General features: G+C 35.9%; 2 protein-coding genes across 2 annotated transcripts in view; both read left to right on the forward strand.

Annotated features, from left to right (window-relative positions):
* Nucleotides 1-3,254: 3,254 nt before the first annotated feature.
* ro60 (Ro60, Y RNA binding protein) lies at nt 3,255-13,708 on the forward strand. The gene is made up of 9 exons (XM_084119380.1): nt 3,255-3,405; nt 4,866-5,455; nt 5,642-5,862; nt 6,698-6,844; nt 8,029-8,166; nt 8,758-8,874; nt 10,627-10,743; nt 10,842-10,985; nt 11,660-13,708. Exons 2-9 carry the CDS (start codon nt 4,885-4,887, stop codon nt 11,810-11,812), a joined length of 1,608 nt encoding a protein of 535 aa, XP_083975506.1. The 5' UTR covers nt 3,255-3,405; nt 4,866-4,884; the 3' UTR covers nt 11,813-13,708.
* A 726-nt stretch (nt 13,709-14,434) lies between these two features.
* Nucleotides 14,435-22,662, forward strand: part of cdc73 (cell division cycle 73, Paf1/RNA polymerase II complex component, homolog) — a 52,866-nt gene continuing 44,638 nt past the window's right edge. Inside the window, exons 1-7 of the mRNA XM_084120815.1 lie at nt 14,435-14,588; nt 15,757-15,862; nt 16,060-16,129; nt 16,237-16,299; nt 16,492-16,544; nt 16,675-16,763; nt 17,373-17,586. Of these exons, the coding sequence (XP_083976941.1) occupies nt 14,458-14,588; nt 15,757-15,862; nt 16,060-16,129; nt 16,237-16,299; nt 16,492-16,544; nt 16,675-16,763; nt 17,373-17,586 (726 nt within the window). The 5' untranslated portion in view covers nt 14,435-14,457. The remainder of the gene's footprint in view (nt 14,589-15,756; nt 15,863-16,059; nt 16,130-16,236; nt 16,300-16,491; nt 16,545-16,674; nt 16,764-17,372; nt 17,587-22,662) is intronic.

A 22,662-nucleotide genomic window follows, 5' to 3' on the forward strand; every position in this document is an offset into this window, starting at 1 on the left:
TTGAACACAATACATTTCAATCAAAAAAGCTAAAATGCCCCGCCTTTTGAATGCGGCTCAGCGGTGAATGTACGAATCCTACTATGCTGCGGTCTTGCTCATGAATATTAATTATGGTTCGTGAGTGGACGCTTAAGGAAGGTTGCTAAGCAACGTTTACAGTCTATGGTCTCTAACCTAATTAATATTCACAAGTGTCGTCCCTTGTGTGTCTTCTAGTTGTTGACCTTAAACCAATACAGGACTATTAAGACTTTTAAGTTTCTGCTATCTATATAAGAAGACTTCACATCTGGTTTAATTAGAGCATTGGAAAGCAGTAATATAAAATGTGATTGTTTGTTACTTTATTAATTATAGTGAAAAATAAATAAGGCAGATTTCAAAGAGTTAGTGTGCTCGGAAACGATGACCTTGTGAAACCCCGTTTTTAATAGAAATCGACAGAAAAGCTGCAAAATTGCGCCCTCTAGTGACGGCAACGTTCAGTCAAAGCGAAACGATCTGTGTTGTCTTTCTTGTCTGTATTATTTAATTGGTTATAAAATTTTTTTAAAAAAACTGCTTAATTGAGATATCTCTATCAGTCTGCACTGTTCGTATATAATAATTTATTTTACAGTCTTTTCATCATAAATAAATGGCTCCGCTGCCGCAGCCCGAGCTGTGATGACACACATGCGCGATATTAAAAGGGGTTTGATAGTGCATTTCACCGCATCGATAGGCTACTTTATGTGGAATAACAAAGATATCGTGTACAAAAAAAAGTAAATCTTTAATCAGACATGGTACGACAATGGAATTCTTACTGTTAATCAGTTGCTTAATGAACAAGGTGTAGCCTACTTTTAACATAGCCTATTCTGGATTTCTCAATAAATGTATGATTCCCGTGGGCCAAAAGAATAGGCTATGCTATTATTTCTGATGCAATCCCTGACAGAGTTGTATCACTATTACGAAATCCTGGATTCTATCCTATAAATGTTGATCGTCAAACCAGTTTTTGTAGTGATACATATTAATTGGGGATATTAATATATTAATAGATAAATGCAGTAACAAATATATTATAAATATTTTAAAAACAAACTATTTGCCTTGTTCAACAGCCTTTGCCTTGTTTTGATCTACTAAATATGAAAATATTAACTGGAAAAGAGTATGGTCAACAAATAAGTTTTTTATTAATAATAAAATTAGAGAGGTATCCTATTAAATTGTACACAGAATTTATCCTGTCAAGGAGTTGCTTGTACGTTTCCATTTGAATATTGAAAACTTAGCCTATGTTATTTTGTAGCAATGCCAAAGAATCTGTGACTCATCTCTCTTTTTTTTTTTTGATTGTATATATTCAAAAATGTTTTGGTTGGATGTTTCAAATTTAATTTCTGGTTGTTTGGAACATGTTTACAAATTGATCTGTATGATGTAGTATGTTTTGTACAGGACAATGTTGATTCCATAAGTATGATGTGCTTCCATACAACTTTTTATTTTACTTGGAAAATGTCACATTCATGTGAAAAAAATGGACTAAAGCTAAGCCAAGCTTTGAACATTTTATTGAAGAGATTAAACAATACTAGTGCAAAATGCCCGTGCAAAATCAGTTTTTGAGTGTGTTTTGAGTAATTGTTGGTTTGGTGTGTTTGAGTGCTCATTGTTACAATTACACAGCAAAAGTTCAGTGACATTTTTATTTGTGCATGGTAGAAAGCACACAGTGAACTCCGAGAAAACGCTATGCTTGAGGAAACAGTTTGTGAATAGGCTACTACAAATGATACCCGTGAAAGAGACTGTGAACGCATTGAATTGGATATGTTTAGTTGGTGAATAGCATAGGCTACTATTACACAGTAGCGATAACGTTAAGCGCACCAGAATGAAATATAATATTCAGAAGTAAACAGCATAGCTGACTTACAGATTCAGTTTACATCCACAAATGAATAAGCGCGTCGATTCAGGGAGCAGTGCAAAGTGCCTGTGCAAAATCAGTTTTTGTGAGCTGATCGCAGTCAAAAAAGTTCAGGAGATATTTCTAAGCGATGGCTGATTTCAACAGTTTCAATATGATAAAAAATAACTTTTATATTGATTCAATGGATTAATTGCATTTTGAAAAAAAAAGTGTCATGAATTTATTGCATTTTTGGGGAAAAATAATCAGTTTTTATAATAGATCTTTGAAAATCCAAATCTGGATTTGAATTTTTTATGTTATTATAACCTAAAGATGCTATGTGAAAGTTTGAAACAGAAAATAGTGGTTTTCATCTTGCCACTTTCTTGGTAAAGAAAACACATTTTTACTCAAATTAATCAAAATGGATTTATCACGTTCTGGAACCAAACTATAATATTCAGAAGTAAACAGTGTAGCTGACTGAGTGTTTATGTCAGAATGTTTATTTTTAAACCACAACCTTCTTGGGTCTTCTTTGACCGATACAACCCTCTAATGTCAGAATGTTTATTTTTAAACCACAACCTTTTAAAAATGATATATTTAACGATATCTTTAGCATTTCTCATCCAAACAACGTCAAACTTGGCACTGCACTTACTCGTGCCCGTGGTAAGACACCTGTCGAATTTGAAATCCATCGGACTAACGGTTCGAGAGATATGTGGTTAACAGACACACAGACATACATACAGACAGACAGACAGACAGACAGACAGACGTTTCTGTAATTTATAGATAGATGATTTTATTGAAGAGATTAAACAATATGGTACTACATTAGATAAGATTAAGAACAAAAAAGCAAGGAAGACCTATGAAGCTTTTTGTTACTTTAAATTGATGTAATTTTACCCCTGGCATGACCTACTTTATTTTACATATTCTTATGTAGGCTATGTTATTTTCTACTTGTTGTGAGGTGTATGCATGTGCAAATCTTTGTATATTTTTTGTTGCATAAAAAAAAACCCTTAATAGTGCATTAATGTTGCTTTTTTAATACATTTATTTAAATTAAAAAGTATAAATTTTGTGTAGTAAATAAAATAAAAAGAAATGACAAAAGTTACACTTTTTTAAAGAAATAAATAACATACAAAGATACTATATTATTAGTATTGTGAATCTTTTTAGGCCTACAAGTCTCTAAAATGAAGCAAAATCTCACACAAAACTCTGTTAACTGCCTACATAGACATCTTTTTAAGGCATGAATATGCGCGTTCCGCCAATGATGTCTAGCTAGGAAGGTCACTAGGTTTTGAGACACGGCCATTGTGTTGCGCTCAGTCAGGAATCTTCTCTCTTCACTTCTTCCTTGACTCTGATTTTAAAGGGAGGAGCTGTAACTCTCGGGAAGATCTAACGTTAGAGACTTTGGCAGCTTTTGGACTTATTAAACAGTTTTCCAGCAGGATTTTGAGGTATTTGTATATTCAGAGAAAGAGTTTGTGTGTAGAGTGATGTAAGTTAGCATCGGGCTAACTGATCTTGGTCTACCCCTCCCTTCTTCATCATGTGTGTGTGATTTAAAGGTTGTGGTCGTCATGTTGTTTATCAGTGATGTAAGTTAGCATGGGTGTGATGGAGCTGTTCTATCTGAACTTTATTGGCTGGATGAGTGTATTTTGAGGAGGTTTTCCTCGCCCTGGCTAACTGGCTAACAGGATTAAAGCCGCTAGTGAACTGATCCTCATAAAGCTGACAAAACAAAATAACGCGCACAATCTCAACGGTTTGAAGAACCGAGCCTTTAAAATATACAGTGGTTAATTCAAATGTTAAAAGCTACAGTGAAGTGTACTAAGATGTACATTACCTCAAGTTGGACTTCAAAAGTCATTTCATCACTAACGTTACTCTTTATTATTACTTTGCACTTGGTACAAAACAAGTATAAAGTAAACGTTTGTATAACGTTACAGACAAACCAAAAATTATTCAGACACCAGAAATATTTTTTTTTTATTTTTATTTTTTTTGCTAGTGGGTGCAAGGCAATTAAGTTAATTTATGTAAGTGTGGATAGAAAAATAAAGTAAACTGTGACATATTATACCCCAAAATGCTTCATACAGTGGACCACCAGTAAAATGTATGAACATTTGGGACCAAAACATTATTCAGACACTTTGACCTGACCATGGTTTTGCTTTTCTTTAATTGGTAATGCAAACTTTTTACACCACAGACTGGACAAAATTAAACATTGCTTGGTAATTTGTTGTCCTAAATTGGTATTATCTAATTGTGTACTTAAATTTAACAGCTGACAGTTATTCAACCTAATTCATTTGTGAGACAGTCTAACAGAAGGATGGCCAAAACCAGTGAAATAACACCTGATTTGGTAACTCTTGAGTTCTTGTCATATTTTATTACCATTTTCTAAACTATAGCGAATAAACTGTGATAATGTGCGAAATGTTGAAGGTGTCTGAATAAATTTTAGTTTGACTGTATATAGTGTACACATACACACACATTGTGTTTTCATGTTGTATGGGGACATTCCATAGACATAATGGTTTTTATACTGTACAAACTGTATATTCTGTCCCCTTACACTAACCCTACCCCAAAAACTACCCATCACAGAAAACTTTCTGCATTTTACATTTTCCTAATGGGGACCAAAAATGTCCTCACAAGGATTTAGGATATTGCAATCTTTGTGGGGACATTTGGTCATGTTGTCCCCATAATGTAGGGTTTATCAGAACACACACACCATGTTCATGTGCCATAGTATTTACATGGTCCTTTAAAAGAATAACCTTGGTATTATGTTTGCACAAAGCAAACCATGCGTCTACTAACAGACTAGTGAGTGGTGATGTTCTGTGCTTATAGTGTAATGTTAACCTCTGTGATCTTTTTTTAGGACTGAAGGACGGTTAATTATGGATCCAGCATCTCTTCCAGAACAACTGTCTGTTGTTAATGAACAGGTGCTGAACTCCTCGGGCAGAGCAGTGACCGCAGACACACTGTGTCTGCGCCGCTTCCTCTGTTACGGCTCTGAGAGCGCCACATACAGCACTAAAGAGTGTCCTCTGGGTATGGAGAACGCCCTGTCCCTGATGCAGTTCATCGAGGGCGGACGAGGCTGTGAGGTGGTGGAGGAGATCAGACGCCTGAATCTGGAGGGCCGCGCTGTCCGTCCCAACCCCAGCCTCTTCGCCCTGGCCGTCTGCTCACAGCATGCAGACTGCAAGACCAGGCAGGCCGCCTTACGGGCGCTGAAGGAACTGTGTCGCGCGCCCGTGCAGCTCTTCACATTTGTGCAGTATAAGAAGGAACTGAAAGAGGGCTCTGGGATGTGGGGACGGGCTCTGCGGAGGGCCGTGACTGATTGGTACAACAGCCAGGACGGTATGAGCCTGGCGCGGGCCGTGACTAAGTGCAAGCACAGGGCAGGCTGGTCACACCAGGACCTCCTCAGGCTGTCCCACATGAAGCCAACCAATGACGGTGAGTGCTTGCAAAATGGTTTGTTGTGGACAGCGATGGGTTTATGTTTAATCCTATGGAAATAAAACATTATTTTGACGTCTAAAGGCACTTTTTGTAATGTCTATTCAATGATTTCTTGTAAAAATGCTTCTTGTGTCAAAAGTCACATGAGGAAAGATAAGTATGTGTTCTTGTTCTCTACAGCTGTTGCTCTTGTTTGCAAATACGTCACAAAAGGATGGAATGGGGTTCAGGAAGCGTATGGCGATAAAGAGATCTCTGATGATCTGCAAAAGGTTTTTGGATATCTGGAAGCTGTGGAGAAAGCCAAACACTCGACTGATGAACAGGAGCTCATTCATTTTATTGAGGAGCAGAGGCTGGAAAAAGAGCAGGTTCTGACCAACCACCTGAAGTCCAAAGAGGTCTGAACCACATTTCATTTTGATAAAAAAAAAAAAAAAAAAAAAAAAAAAATATATCAATAAATATGTTAGTTGCTATTAAATATTGCAGTGGTATTGAAATGGGTATCAAGCATTGTGACATTTTATTGGTATCAACTACTGAAATTTTGGTGTTGTGACCAGTGTTGGGGAAAGTTATTTACAGCAATAAAATAATACACAAATGTGATGTTTAACTAAAGTCATTTTCTCTTGTTAGTATGGTTGAATTGGATCATATAAGGTCAGCAGCAAAGACATTGGTTAATAAAGTGAGATTAAATGCATAAAGTATATCAGTCTTATTTAACATATTTAGTTATTGCAGGTTTGCGTAATATTCTGAGTTTGTTTCACTGTTTTTATTCATTTTGAGCAATACTGAATGTGTTTTTGTGCAAGTGAGGAGTAAATGCTCACATTTAGTCTAGAACTACATGTGTTCGCAGTGCACCTGATTTCTCTCAACATGGAGACAGGAGATCTGTCAGTCAATAGATGGGAAAGCAAAGTAACTTGCATTGCTTACTTGAAAAGTAACTCAATTATTTTGTTATACATTTAAAAGTAATGCATTACTTTACTAGTTACTTGAAAAAAAGATCTATTAAGTTATCCCCAACAATGGTTGTGACAGCCCTAGTTTGAGCATAGAAATTCAAAGTATAAAGTAATAATAAAGATAAACTACAGAAACTTTTCTGATTTTTCTGTAAATGCAGTTTTCTTGGCAGTGAATGCACATGACGAGCACTCATGAGGCTGAAAGGTCTTCTTCGTTTTTGATGACAATGTTGTTATTGGTCCCTTTCAGGTATGGAAAGCATTGCTAAAAGAGATGCCAGTGGTTGTTTTATTGAAGCATTTGGGTAAGTTGACAGCAGACAAGGTTCTGGCACCTGGAAGTCCGGATGTTGCCGCTGTTTGTGAAAGGATTCAGGATGAGACTGCACTGAAAAAGGTCAGGTTACAACAACAACATCATTTTAAGACAATAGCAGCATCCAGTTATGCTCCTTAGTTCAGTTATTTTGAAATCTTATCATTTATTGTATGTGTAGCATTGAGACCCTTAAAAATCATGAATGTTTTTGCATTATATAGCAAAAATATCAAACTATGTGGCACCTGCAAACAAATCAGAACTAAGTTTCCGGAGCCATTTTCCAATGACTTTGAATTAACTGGTGTTTTGGTGATTTTTAGTGGATGTATGAAGTCAGCAAGTTCTCACAGGTGTCCTAACAGAGTAACCACAGGTGTAGTTCATCACATTAACTATGAACATTATAGTAATAATATATTTATTGTTTTATAATCATAAGCTCAACAAATTATATTTGTGAAATGGTTTGCTGGGAAAGTGTTATCTTTCCTTAAAATAAATTATGAAAATTATTATTTTCTTTGTTATTTTGTTGTAATAAAAATAATAATATTAAATAATATGTTTAACATCTAATTTAGTGACATTCATACTAGAGCTGCACGATTCTGGATTAATTGAGGATCACGTTTTTTGTGTTAAACAAGATCACGATTCTTCCATGATTCTGAATGGACTAAACTAAATAAAATATTATAACATGTACATTTACTAGAGGTTCTGACAAAATGTTAGTTGCTTTTATTTTTTATATATATACATTTGGTTTAAATGAATGATTCAATGACTCGTTTCATTACTGGATGAATCAGCGTTTTTGAACGGATCTCTTGAATGAATGATTCAATGACTTTGGCTGTGTTTAACTCCGCTTAACTCAACTCCATTTTATCGCAGTACTTATGTGATAATCTTAATTATTGTAAGATAGAAATAAACATACTGTGTGGTTGAAAAGACTGTTTGTGAAGCCGTTTCATACCTAAACATGATAACTGCTCTCTCTGGATCAGCGGCAACTCGTACTCAGATTTGAATGTTCAGGTGTGATCTTATCAAAGGTTTCATAGACACAGCAGAATCGTTGTCATTGAGGAATGAGATCACGTGGGTGTTTGAATCGAGATCACGATCTTTTAAACGATTAATCGTGCAGCTCTAATTCATACATTTGAAATTAATTATAAAAATTCCAAATACTTGAATAGAATAAAATATACATTTTTACATGTTCATTTTCAACGTGTGTGCTATTTCAGGCAAAAACACAGCCGTTCAACATTCTTGTGGCATCTGAAAACTATAAGCGAGGTCATGGGAAGCGTAGCAAACTGAAATGGGAGCCGGACAGAGACATTGTTCAAGCCCTGGACTGCGCCTTCTGCAAAACTATTTCAGTGAGTGACGCCTCGACCAGGGCTGGACTGGGACAAAAAATCGGCCCGGGCATTTTGGCCCAGACCGGCCCACTATGATCATAAACAAAGAAAAGAAAAAATAATAATATTTGTTTTTATGTATGAGTATGAGATGTATCGGCCCAAAAAGCACGTCGGCCCACCGGGAAAATGCCCGGTATGCCCTATGGCCAGTCTAGCCCTGGCCTCAACGTAAGCTGTGTAACGCATTTGTTTTCGAGATGTGCTGTTAAAGGGATAGTTCACGCAAAAATGAAAATTCTGCCATCATTTACTCACCCTCAAGTTGTTCCAAACCTGTATGAGTTTATTTCTTCTGCTGAACACAAAAGAAGATATTTTGAAGAATGTTGGTAACCAAACAGTTGATGAACCCCATTGACTTCCATAGTATGGGAATAAAATACTGTGGAAGTTGGTTACCCATATTCTTCCAAATATATTCTTTTGTGTTCAGCAGAAGAAAGAAACTCATACAGGCTTGGAACAACTTGAGGGTGAGTAAATGATGATAGAATTTTCATTTTTGGGTGAACTATGCCTTTAACCTGTGACTCTTTATGTCCCCAGGCTGTGGAGCCCACAGGCAAGCGTTATTTGGTGGCAGTTGATGTAAGTTCTTCTCTGAGCAGCGTGACTCACGGCAGCTCCATCAGCACTGTGGCAGTGGCAGCGGCAATGTGCATGGTAAGACTACACCACTGCAAACTGTGTTCTAGAAACACAGTGACGTCTATCAAGAGCCTTAAGTCATATTTTAAGCTAATATTTTGTCCTTGGAGAAAGTGTGTGTTGCTGCTGAGTATCCGCCCCGCACATATTTCACATTCCTTGCATATTCCTTTTATGACGGGACACTCTAGTCTTGTAAACATCAATGAATTGCCTCTCCAGTGCACTGCTCTCATATGCGAATCTTGTAAAGACTTTTAGACACTTTAAGAAGAGCGAAATGTTGATTATATCCAAGCAAGAACTTACAAACCCAATTAAATCAAGACTTTTGTGACCTTTAGTTGATTCGTGATCGCTTTGAGGCTGTCTGTATGCTAGTTCGCTTCTAAAAGTGGACAAAATGAACATTTAGCATTTGCACCTTTAATCCTGTAAAGAAGGATGACATATAAAATAATAATCAGAAAAATCGTTATTTTTTCTCTCTTTTTTTTTAATGTAACATATTTATTGAACGTTTAAGGTTTAAGGTTTAAAAATAAATGTTGCACGTGATGAAAATTGATACATCAGGCTTTAATAGCTCATCATATTGTATGATATAGGATAATATGGAGCTCATACTGGAAGAGGAAAAAACACCTTTTATTCAAATCGTAAAAATTCTAGTTTTGAATGGCCAAAAAGTAAGATGAAATTCTGAAAGCTTGTAAATCAATGAGATCTGTATAACCGTATAGCTGACTACTTGTATAAAATGCATATAGATATCAGTTGCGACTCTATTTGTCTATAATATGTGACCCTGCACCACAAAACCAGTCACATGGGTCAATTTTCTAAAACTGAGATTTATACATCATCTGAAAGCTGAATAAATAAGCTTTCCATTGATGTATGGTTTGTTAAGATAGGACAATATTTGGCCGAGATACAATTATTTGAAAATCTGGAATCTGAGGGTGCAAAAAAATTTAGAAAATCTCCTTTAAAGTTGTCCATTTATGTTTGCGATTGTGCTGCATTCACTCACAAAAATATAGTTTTTATATATTTATGGCAGGAAATTACCCAAATATATTCATGGAACATGATCTTTACTTAATATCCTAATGATTTTTGGCATAAAAGAAAAATCAATAATTTTGACCCATACAATGTATTGTTGGCTATTGCCACAAATATACCCGTGCGACTTGTGACTGGTTTTGTGATCCAGGGTCACATATGTCTTAGTAAGCGTCTTAAGATGAACGTTTCTGACGTATCATATTTAATACTCATATTTTAACACAAGTTAGTTTTCTTTAAATGGTGTATGGATAATCCAGTAAACCTAAGTTTAGCTTCAGTCCAGTATTATGTTCATCTTGAAATATTGCTAACAATACAAAAGTTATTCTTATGTTTACTTTATAAAAATCAGTAAAGATTTCACAGCAAAGAGAAACGTGAAGCACTACCTGATGGTGGTCAATAAAAAGATTTTTACTTAATAAAAAAAGTATCAAATATGAGCTTAAAATAAAAATATCAAAATTTGAACCTGGTTGTCTTAATTTTGAGTTCATTGAAATTAAAAATGTTAGTTAATACAATGGAGATTGTTTTATTAAATACAAACTCAAAATATTATGTTATCTGAACCATATTATCTACATTGATTTGACAAAAGATAAAATGTTGTGATAACATACTGTATCATGAAAATATTTTTTTTTACAGTGTACCGAATATATTTAACGGTTCCCTTTTTATTTGCAGGTAATTGCACAAACGGAGCTAAACACACAGATTGTGGTTTTCTCTGAAGGAAGTGTTCTTCCCTGTTCTGTCTCTTCTGATATGACGCTTATGCAAGTAGCAGCACAGCTCATCCAGGCAAGAAGATCTTGAGAAAACATTTCATGCTATATAATGAATTATTACATCTACTGTACTACATCTGTAAGCATAATCTACATGTGACTTATCTCTAGACTCCTGGTGGCAGTACGGACTGTGCCTTACCCATCACTTGGGCCTCAGAGAATGAGAAAACTGTGGATGTCTTCATCATTTTCACCAATAATCAAACCCTTGGGAGGGAAAATCCAGCAGACACACTGAAGACGTATAGACAAGTGAGTGCAACTACTAGCTTATTACACTGTTATATTCTTTGCTGTCTGTAATATGTTTTAATAAGGCTGTTGATTTAACACAAATTTAGTGCAATTGATAAAAAAATTATGTTTGTTTTGTATTTTAATATAATTTAAAATGTAATTTATTCATGTGATCAAAGCTGAATTTTCAGCATCATTACTCCAGTTTTCAGTGTCACATGATCCTTCAGAAATCATTCTAATATGATGATTTGCTGCTCAAGAAACGATTCTGATTATAATCAGTGTCGGAAACAGTAGTGCTGCTTAATAATTTTGTGGAAACGGTGATACATTTTTTTTAAGGATTTGATGGATAGAAAGTTTAAAAGAATCACATTTATCTGAAATAGAAATCTTTTGTAACATTATAAATGTCTTTACTGTCACTTTTGATAAATTCAATGCATCCTTGCTAAATAAGTGTTAATTTCTTTTAAATAATGAAAACTATTTCTGACCCCCAAACTGTATACAATTAATCTACAAATAGATTAATTGGCTTATCATGTGATAATTACATTTTAAATCAATTGACAGTCCAGTTCTTTTAGAATGGTTTCTTAGATTTGGTAATAGTGATAGGATGTTCTTAATTTTAAAGAGAAAATGTCATGTTTGTGTTTTTATTTTTATTTTTGTTTTTTTAGAAAAGTGGTTTATTTTCCAAACTGATTGTGTGTGGAATGATTGCCAACTCGCTGTCCATCGCTGACCCTGAAGACCGTGGCATGCTGGACATCTGCGGCTTTGACTCGCAAGCAGTCGACGTCATCCGTAACTTCGCACTTGATGTCATTTAAAATCTTTTGGTTTTGTAGCATGCAGACAGTTTTCTGAACGACAACAAGACATTGATGCACCCCACGTCAACATGCAAAAAAAAAAAGACAATTTTTGGAATCAAAGTCTGGAATCAAGTCCAAGTGTAATTCAATATCCAGCAGGCTGGATTAGTTGAAGGGGAAAATCAAAAGCAAATTAGTGAAGTAATGATCTTCATTCAATATAACTGTTTTTTAAACCTGGTCTAATGTAATGTTTGCTTCTTCCCAAGAAGAGCATAATGTGTCTTTTACACAGTTTTTTTTTTTTTTTTAAGTTATAAGTTCATGTATGTCACTGACCTTCATTGGAAATAATCTTCTATTTCATGGTCTTCATTCATGTTTTGTTCTGTGTAATGAGTTGTTATAATATTATATATAATGTAATATTACACTTTGAGCTGAAAGTGCACAGATAGCTCTTCCACTAAAATCTGTGACAAATATGAAGCAAAATACATTTGCAAGTTCATTGAATTGGAAATCGAGCAATGTTTACACGACAACGATGTACTAAAAATAGGAATGTTTTTCCTTTGTGTTTTTCGTGCACAGACGACAACATTGTCGAAATGGTCCCCGTTCATACGGATCCTCGAAAAAGATTAAAAATTTTTTATTGTGCAGCAGGCCAGTAGTTGGCGATGTCACTTTGTAAAGAAATACTACGCACCTATAAACACATAATACGCATGTGCATGACATCACTGTTTTCACAAATTCACGTTTTTTATTTATTTATGCAAAGACGATAATGGTATAGTTTTCAAAAACTTGCACTTTGAAACCGTTTTTCAAAAAGTTTCCGTTTTCAGGCCCCTGTTATCAAGTAAATGAACAACCAAAATGCATAAAAAGTTTCTTTTTTTTATTGAAAACAGTGTCGTGTAAACGCCTCTTAATTACTAGACTTGTTGGTAATGTTTAATGTTAAAATACCTCTTGTTTTGTGGTCCAGCAACTTGATATTTGATATATGAACACAAATAACTTCTTATTATGATTGAAGAGAGGCTTGACACTTCAGTCTATTTAAGACTTAACTTAATATTTTACAGTTTACTCTGTGGTGCTGCACTTTTGAACACACACACACACACACACACACACACACACACACACACACACACACACACACACACACACACACACACACACACACACACACACACACACACACACACACACACACACACACACTCCAAATTTGAGAGAAAAGAGGTATATGGTAGAGCTTGTAAATGGATCTTGCTTCTAGATTCATTTATGTGTAGAAAGTTGCCTTTTTGCATTTTCTGTTGCTCTTTGTAACTCTTAAGGTCAAATCAAGGTTTTAAGTTTTCTAACGCTGCTAGGATAATAATTATGTAAAGGAAATGTAGGCACAAACTAACAAACACTAAAATGTCTGTAAACAATTACTACCTTTTACTTTTGAGATACAAAACTGAATGTACCTTTTGCTCTATTTGTGTAACACTAGTTAATTTAGATGTAAACCTCTTGAAGTATGGGATAAGTATGACAAATAATGAAAGACTTTGGATGTTAAAAATTGAGGATACAAATTGAAATTCATTTGCTATTGTTTTATTGAATTTGTTGATGTAGTAACGATAGCAAGTTACCAAAGTTTATTTATATTTTTTTTGTTTTTATTGTTCAATAGATATATTTCATAAGGTGACCTTATAGTGTTTACACTATACAATAATAGAAAACTGAAAGTATTTTAGTTTTTAAAGCCAAAATTGCTGTTTAAGTTGATACTACACGTTTCCTGTTGCCAATTAGATTATATCTAAAAAGGAGATTTTTTTTCTTTTATTAACAGCATTAATTATAAATTAATAAAGATCCTTTTGAGAGTAATTTGTTTGTGATGCTGCTTAATTCTATCTGTAATGTTACTATTCAGACAATATCTATAATTTAACATTAATCACTCATGTTATTGTAATCGAGTCTAGCAAACTTTTTAATCGCTGATACTGTTGCTAGTCAGTGTCAGTAATAGTATTTTTTTGAAAACATGATAGGCTAAAAATAACTGAATATAAGATAATTAGGCTCTAAACTACTAAAGAAAGACTTGGGACAGTGTTTTTCCCCACGACATTACAAACAACCATAATCACCTTAATGCAAGAGATACAATGAATAAAGCAGACAGTCTTCCTGTCTATGCAAAATATACATTTTATAGACTCAAAGTTATTAAGGTCTTTCTGAAGGTATGTGAAATTAAGTTTTTGTTTGTATTAATATAATAGAAACCTAAAATGCATTTATTTTCTTTCTTTTTTTGTAACGTTTATGACAGTGAATTAACAGTTTATAGTCAGTTAAGACTTGACAGAGGCTGTTCGATTTAGATGCCCCGGATTTGCCTGACCTGTGCATGCGATTCTTAAATACGTTTTAATACATAACTCCTATTCGCCTGTGAATAATACATTTACTGAATCAGTTTATATGGTCCCTATTGCGGTTGAAGTCCAAAAAAAGAACATTATAAAGCTTATAAATTCATGAATTTGACATAGGCACTATTCCTAGCAGTCCTGTGCTGAGAAGTTGCGGGGTCTTAAATAAAACACTCGTAATGAGGAGGCGCGATCATGGCGGACGTGTTGAGTGTTCTTCGCCAGTACAATATCCAGAAAAAGGAGATCGTTGCGAAAGGAGATGAAGTTATTTTCGGAGAATTCTCCTGGCCAAAAAATGTCAAGACTAACTATGTCATTTGGGGGTATGTGTGCGCTTGTTCTGCTCAGTTGTCCGTTTTGTTTTGAGCTGAGCTGCTTTAGCTGCTAATGCGCTACTGATGGACTCGTGTGGAGAAACTCGTGTTGTGTGAAAATGTTAATGGAAAGGAGAAGGCGTACTGTATCTGTAAGCTAGTGTAAATGCATATATAGATACCGATAGATTATAACTAATATTTTGGCGGTTCCTTAAAACCCACTGAGTTGTTTTCCTTGACAACATCGTAGGCTTCACTGATGCTGCGCGACAACTTCTCATTTGTTATTGTTGAACTATTGTCATTTGATCTGAGTGAGAGTTTAAAACTTTGCAATCAATCACTATTCACTAACTTGGTTCCACGAAATAGGATCTAAAAATTACAAAGTATGTTTTTTGTACATGCTATACCTTGAAGTAACATGTAAATAACATGTAGCATGGATATTTTGATATTATGATATTTGGATACTTTGCCTCAAAGTACTAGGATATTATCTAATATTTTATCTAATACTACACTGTACCATGGAGCCACTACAATCCTTTTTTTGTAATGTTCTGTTATTGTTCACGTAAGTTAGCTATGTTATGATAGTGAACCCACATGATCTCATGTGATGTGTCCTATCTAGGGTTCATACAAGGTTGTTGCGGTTTGTAACGTATTTTGGTGGAAATGTATGTATCTTAATGAAAGGGTAAAAAATGACCAGATTGCAGGTTCAGTTATTTATTTATTTTATTTGTATTTTGTCTGGTAATTTTAGATGCCACCAGAGAGAGCAATTGTCAAAGTTACTTGTATACAGTAGGGGTAGAAAAAATTTGATCCACAAATTAATTTACAAAATCAAATCAAATAAATATTCATAACCTTTCAATCCCACTTTTCATTGAATTTATGCTGAAAATAATGAAAATTTCATTGTATAATGCAAAAATTTCAGCATAATTTCAATGAAAAGTGGGATTGAAAGGTTATGAATATTTATTTAATAAAAAAAATGCTAAATAGACTTTACAGCTTGATTCATATATATATATATATATATACACACACACACACACACACACACACACACACACATATATATATATATATATATATATATATATATATATATATATATATATATATATATATGACATGCAATTTAATGTCATTACAGAACTGGAAAAGAGGGACAGCCTAAAGAGTACTACACTCTTGACTCCATTCTTTTCCTGCTCAACAATGTGCATCTTCCCCATCCGTCCTATGTGCGGAGAGCTGCAGTAAGTAAAACGATTTTATATACGTATGGTTTGTTAATCTTTCATATGCCATGGACCCTCATATATGATCATGTTTATGTATGTTCATTCACTGTTAGAAGTTTTGTCTTCATGTTTTTCTTTTATAATGTAGACACTGTTCACATTTTGCATAGTTGACTGGAAAGTAAAAGGTAAAGCTGTTTCTCTGATTGCAGACAGAGAACATCCCTGTTGTAAGACGACCTGACAGAAAAGACTTGTTGTCCTATCTCAATGGAGAAAGCTGTAAGTGTGACGAGAAATCACAGACGTTACCGTATTCAACTCATTACTAAAGCAACATAACTATTTATCTGTTTGTAATTAAAGTGGCATTTAATACAATTTTACAGCGTCATCGACGAGTATCGACAGAAGTGCGCCCATTGAGATCGGTCTACAAAGGCCGACACAAGGTGTGTGGATATTATTTTTTTTGAGCATGCTCTTCGTTAAAAAAACCATCATGCATAATAGGCCATAATTAGGCATGTGATAAAAGTCTGAAACATAGTTTGAAAAAGTTTTGTCTTTTAAAGATTTGTAGTCAAGAATCACCAATTTACTGGCAATAAATTACAATTAACAGTTAACAATTAATTTAACAGTTAAAAGGGCAGCGGATGAAGCGTCGTCAGAGGCTAAAAAACCTCGGGTTGAGGTGAGAAACATTTTAACACAAGTATTTCTTGGCTTTCCATCTGAAGTCTTTGCTTACATTTATATTGCTGAAAAGCAGAGCTGTAGGATATAGGATTCATTAATTTATGATTTATGCATGTGATTCTCAGGATGAAGAGCGTGTGCGTCTGGATAAGGAGCGTCTGGCGGCTCGTCTCGAGGGTCATAAGGAAAGCATTGTGCAGACGGATCAGATCAGGTATGATCCAGTGTTTTGATGTGCGCCTTTTATGCTTTTTTGGATATTACCTTTCATGATGTGTGTAATATAGCTGTTTGTGAATGTAAAAGTTTTGCAAAGTTTCAAAGATCAAAGTGCAGATAAATGGAGTTATTGTCTCCCAAAATAAAAAATTGGTTCTGAAATTCAAATTCAAAATTTGCATAATGCCAGTTTATGGTCTTTATTGGCTGCTCGTGAACAACGTCTACTTTGACCCTCAAACTCTGTAGTTGTAGCTGAGACTGGACAAGTTTGGTTCCTGTTAATAGTTTATCTTTATCACTATTATCACTATGACTATGGGAGTTCACAATACATACAAAGGATCTTTCAAACAAGTTCGTAAAAAATGCAGTGCAAGTGGTGATTAATGGATTATCTAAAGAGCGTTTTATAAATGTGTTCTTAATATTTTAAAATGTAATTCCAGTTTTATAAACTCAAAGCTGTGCTGTATATTGAATATAGTCAAAGTTAGAAAAAGTTGTGTATTTACCCTTTAGTTGTGACCCTTAACTGCTTAGTTGTCCTAAATTGAGGCTGTGAGTCCCTCAGTTTAGCTAATCCTACTTCTGCTGATCTTAGGTCTCTGTCAGAAGCCATGTCTGTGGAGAAGATCGCTGCCATCAAGGCTAAAATCATGGCCAAGAAGCGCTCTACTATCAAGCCTGACCTGGACGATGACATCACCCAGAAACAGAGAAGCTTTGTGGATGCTGAAGTAGACGTGACCAGAGACATTGTGAGCCGAGAAAGAGTGTGGCGGACGAGGACGACGATATTACAGAGCAGCGGCAAGGTAAGCGGAATCACCCGAATTTTCTTGAAAAACAAAAACAAGGACTCTTCAACTAGGGCTGTAGTCAAGACCACCTTTGTCGAGTCCAAGACCAGGACTAGTCGAGTCCAAGTCAAGACCGAGTCCAAAGAGGTTCGAGTCCAAGTCAAGACCGAGTCCAAAAAGGTTCGAGTCCGAGTCAAGACCGAGTCCAGGACAGGAAAAAAAAAAAAAAGCAGTCTGCTAAAAAAAATATAGGCTAGCCTATAGAAATTAAATCATGTAATAATGAATAATTTTCATTTTAATTTTATTTAAAATAATTGACTAATTCAAAGAACAACAAAAAAATAATTATATAGGCCTAAAGGAGCACACACATTCGTTTCGACTGTCTGATCAGCCTTACATTCTGTTCCTGTCAATCATACACACGATGTCAACCAATTAAGCTGCATGAGGGAGGGCCGAGCCAACTCACAGACACACACACACACACACACAAGAGATGCGGATCGGGCGGATGACGTGACGAAAAATAATATTTTAGCCTACCACTCGTGGAATAGGCAAAGAAAGAAAGGTAAGAAAAAAAGTCGGAAAACTTTGCCCATTAATTAGATGTGCAAGGCAAGCAGGCTAGTTTTCGGGGTGTTATGGACAATTAAAGGGGTCATATAATGGTACATGCACTTTTACAAGTTGATTGTACTGAAATGTGTGTTGGCAGTGCCTGTACACAACCATCATAAAATGATAAAAATCCATCCAGTGGTTTTTTTTAAATCTTCTTATACGTTTCCTCCTGTCTCAAATCAAGCTGTTCGATATTGTGACGTTACAAAATCGACGCCCCTCCCACGATGGCTGATTGACAGCAGCGTTTCAAACACAGACCCGCCCTCGTGAGCGAGCTGTCAATCATAGCACGCGCCGACCGGCGCGTTCATTGTTGATAGCTGGAGTGCTGAGTAGAATGGCGTCTAACGATTGTGGTGTTCTGTTCTTGGGTGTAATAATGAACACAGCAGTCATATTGATGATGTTTCTAAATCCGTACAGCTGAAGACGCAGTGGCTGAGTTTTGTTTTCGAAGGGAATATTCCCCACGATCAACGTCAATGCTGTCATGTTTGCGCAAATAATTTCACCAGACTCGAGACTGCTTTACAAACGAGGGTCAGTATAAAGCTGGATTTGCTAAGAAGCTGCTCCTGAAAAAAGGATCAGTACCAACTATTCGTGTTCCTGCTGAACCTACAGAAGAACAAGTGAGTGTAACGTTTTATTGACCTTTATATTAATCTTTATATTAATCTTTGCAAATAGCTTGCACGCTTCACGATGAATGTGGCTATTTTTACACTCAGGGTACATTATGGCAGGGGTTTTCAAAGTGGGGGCCGCCAGGGGGCGCCAGGGGGGCCGCAGCAAGTTGAAAAAAAAGTGGAAAAAAAAGTAAAAAAAAAAAAAAAAATTTGCTAATATGAGTATTGTTATCAAATAACATAATAATTTGTTGCATAGCCTATCTGAACATTATACTTTTAATGCTAATCTTTTAGAGATGAACTGATTAATCGGCTAGTGACAAGAATTGGCCGATTTTCACGTTATTTTCAGTCTGACATATGCCGATTCAAATGCACTCGGGCGCGCATGAATAACATCGCGCAACATCAGCATCACACATGCACACAGAACGCACATGTAGGAAATCTTGTGAATTACGGCCGTTTCAGACCGCGAGCGGCGCGTGAGCAGCGCAAATTTTTTCCGGCGTGCATGTTCAGTGAGTGCATTCACACCGCGAGCAGGAGCAACGCGTGAGCGTCAAGCAGGAGCGTCGCATGAGCAGTAGTGAAGCGGAGGGTTTCGGCGCCGAGTCTATTTTTGCTGCGCTGCTCACGCTCAGTTAAAGTGAAAGCACACTTTTGATGGACAAAATAAATATGATTTCACACAAAAAGTAGCCTACCTAAAATGCACATAATTTGCATGTATAGTGTGTTTGAACAAGAACTGGATTAGGCTATGTCAGAAAAGAAAATGAAGACAAAAATATTTATAGAAAATGTATCCATTTAAACTTGTTTTTATTAATCAGTTTGGGTAAAAGTGGTGTTTTATTTTATATATATATATATATATATATATATATATATATATATATATATATATATATATAAAATATTTGTGTGCTGTAAAGTGGTTAGAAAAAATGAAATCAGAATCGGCTAAAATCTGTATCGACAGGTCAAACTCAATGAAACATCGGAATCTGCCTTGAAAATTGTAATCGGTGCATCTCTATAATCTTTCTGATTGGCTGGTATCAAACACCATCACATAATCTGATGTTCACCTAGATGTTTTATTTATTTATTTCTACACGTGCCGTAGTATTGTCGATGGGTTCAATAACACATCCTAAGGGGGGCCTTGGCCAGAACCTAGTGGTATTTGGGGGGCCTTGGCATGGTGAACCTAGTGGTATTTGGTGTACTGTGGAGTGGGTAAAACTGTTTTAAATGGCAGGCTAACGTGCACCGTTGACTCGCGCTAGCCTAGCATAGGCGAACTATCCAAAAGTAAGGACTGGATACATTTTTTTGAAAATTGTCTCCACTGATGAATAACAACCAGGCTCACTTGAAAATGAGGTCCGATGTCGAAAATCCTGAACCACCCCTTTAAAGACACATGCACTGAAACGGCGTGCTGAAAACAGAGCTGTTTTTGACCAGATAAAATGAGTGTTTTCTTACAATACTAATGAGAATTTTTAATTAAAGTATATTACAAACTTTTAATTTAGACCCTAAAGAATCATATTAGCTTGTACAAAAATTACATTATATGACCCCTTTAAAAATGTGAATATTCACGTTGCACTAGCGGTGGACTTTCAGCGAGTTTATTTAAACATTTATTTTTTTATAGAGCCGTTTATGAGTCAAAAGAGCCGGCTCTTTTCATTGAGCTGAGTGAAACGAACCGGCTCACGAAAAAGAGCCGAAATGCCCATAGTTATTAGGTGGCCAGTGTTTCACTTTCCCTCCAATAATATTTTGTTTTAATATCGCGGCGACGTATGTGTGATTACTGGGAACATAATAAAGAAACCTGGACTCGGTCGAGACCAAAAGCCATATTTGGCAAGACCAGTGGCCGAGACCGAGACAAGTCCGAGTCCGAATACCAGCGAGTCCGAGACCATAGAAAAGCGGTCTCGAGTCCAAGACCGGACTCGAGTACTACAGCCCTATCTTCAACATATATTAACGGCTATTAAAAAAATACATGCCATCATTGTCCCTGATCTTTCCTTCCATGGGAGCAATTCAATTTTGTAATCTCTATTCAATAATTACCTCTGTTGCCACAATAATATCTTTCAAATTAATTCAATTAAAGGGGTCATGACATGGTTTTTTCTTTTCTTTTATTGTGTTCCCTTAGGTGCAATTATAGTATTACTATAGTTTTTTGGACAAAAAACGTTTAAAATTTAGTGATTTATGACCTTTTCCCACCCTGTTTCTCATGCTCTGATTCAAACAGTCTGTTTTGGGGGTGTTTCCCCTTTAAGAGTTCAGTGTTAACGCCCACTGTTATGATTGGATAACGTCAGTGCCTATGCATCAATTGTTAACGCCCCCTTGTCAAAACGTGCGGATTTTGCGGAGCTGTGTTTACCGTTACCATAGTAACGGGTGATGCGTGCGAGGCGATGGCGATTGCAATGATGTTTGAGTCGGAATCAGAGGAAATGAACCATCAACACAACTAAGAATGCATCAGCCCGTCCACATAGAAAGTGTGAAACTATTCTGTCAGTTTGACAGCCTACATCTTTTAATAGCCTACGGGGCATGAACATGACGGTCATGAAAACAAAAAGTAGGCTAAATTAAGTAAAAACACGGTGATTATTCATAATGAATTAAACTGCAATTAACGTTTAAAAAAAGTTTTAAGTTTTAAATAGCCTACATTACTTACAGTTTGCGTCGTCGTTGTTGAGCCCAGAATAGTCCACACGGCCTTATCTTGTACAAAAGTTTTCTGGCAAAGCCAGCATCAAACTGCGATTGTTCTCAACTGTCACTCATCCTTGAAATGTGGAGAACACACTCTTAAATTAACACTGCCGTGACTGGGACGTCTGCAAAAAATAAACTGCATCCATCTGCCCCTGATGTCTGGATCTTTCAGTAGCGTATATTATTCAAACATGTTGTTTGTCCACAGCCAGGAACAGCACATCTGTGTGTCGTGACATCGCAATCTTCTTGTAAACAGACCCACTCGCTGCGCGTCGACTGAACACATGTGAAGCGCGTGACAGATGCGATGATGAAATGAGGCGTAGTTATCTTGCGCTTGAAGCGTAGTTGTCTACGCTGGAGGCGGTCATATGCAAACGACTGCTACGTCACTTCGTACCGTGACGTCACTTCATACCATGGATCCAGAACGAGCTGTATTTAGAGCTTGATTAAATAAATGCTTTGTTTATAATGGGGAGGACGTCTTAAGCTATGAAACTTGCAGGACGTTTTATTGGTACAAAGACCACTTATATACCAAAAGATCAAGGCAAATTTGGTTTCTCATGTCATGACCCCTTTAATTAATACATGTAATTTAGTTAAATTATAATCGAATTGTGTATCCAGTTAAATTGAGTAGTTCTGAATTTGCAAAATTCACTGCCGAATTGCAACCAAAAAATAGTGAAAATATATTTCAAGTTAAACTATGTACTGGGGTGTAAATCAGACAGTTCATCACGATACGATATCGATTCTCTCAGCCAGCGATACGATATTTGCCGATACCTAAAAAATATTCTGCGACTCGATTTAGGGCTATATCGATTGATTTATCGATATTATGTGCCAAGTTAACACAACCAGTTATATTTTTATTAACTCACAAATGCAACCAAAGTATATAACATGAACGTTTAGGGCTGTCAAGATTTCTTGATTAAATTTGAGTGCTCAATTTAAAACATTTTTATCTGCTGTAAAGCGTAACAACACCTGGCCCGTTGGTGCCCTCTGCAGGCATTTGTTATAATACATAATG

This window comes from Abramis brama, assembly GCF_963993115.1.
Source record: "Abramis brama genome assembly, chromosome: 7".
Taxonomy (NCBI): domain Eukaryota; kingdom Metazoa; phylum Chordata; class Actinopteri; order Cypriniformes; family Leuciscidae; genus Abramis; species Abramis brama.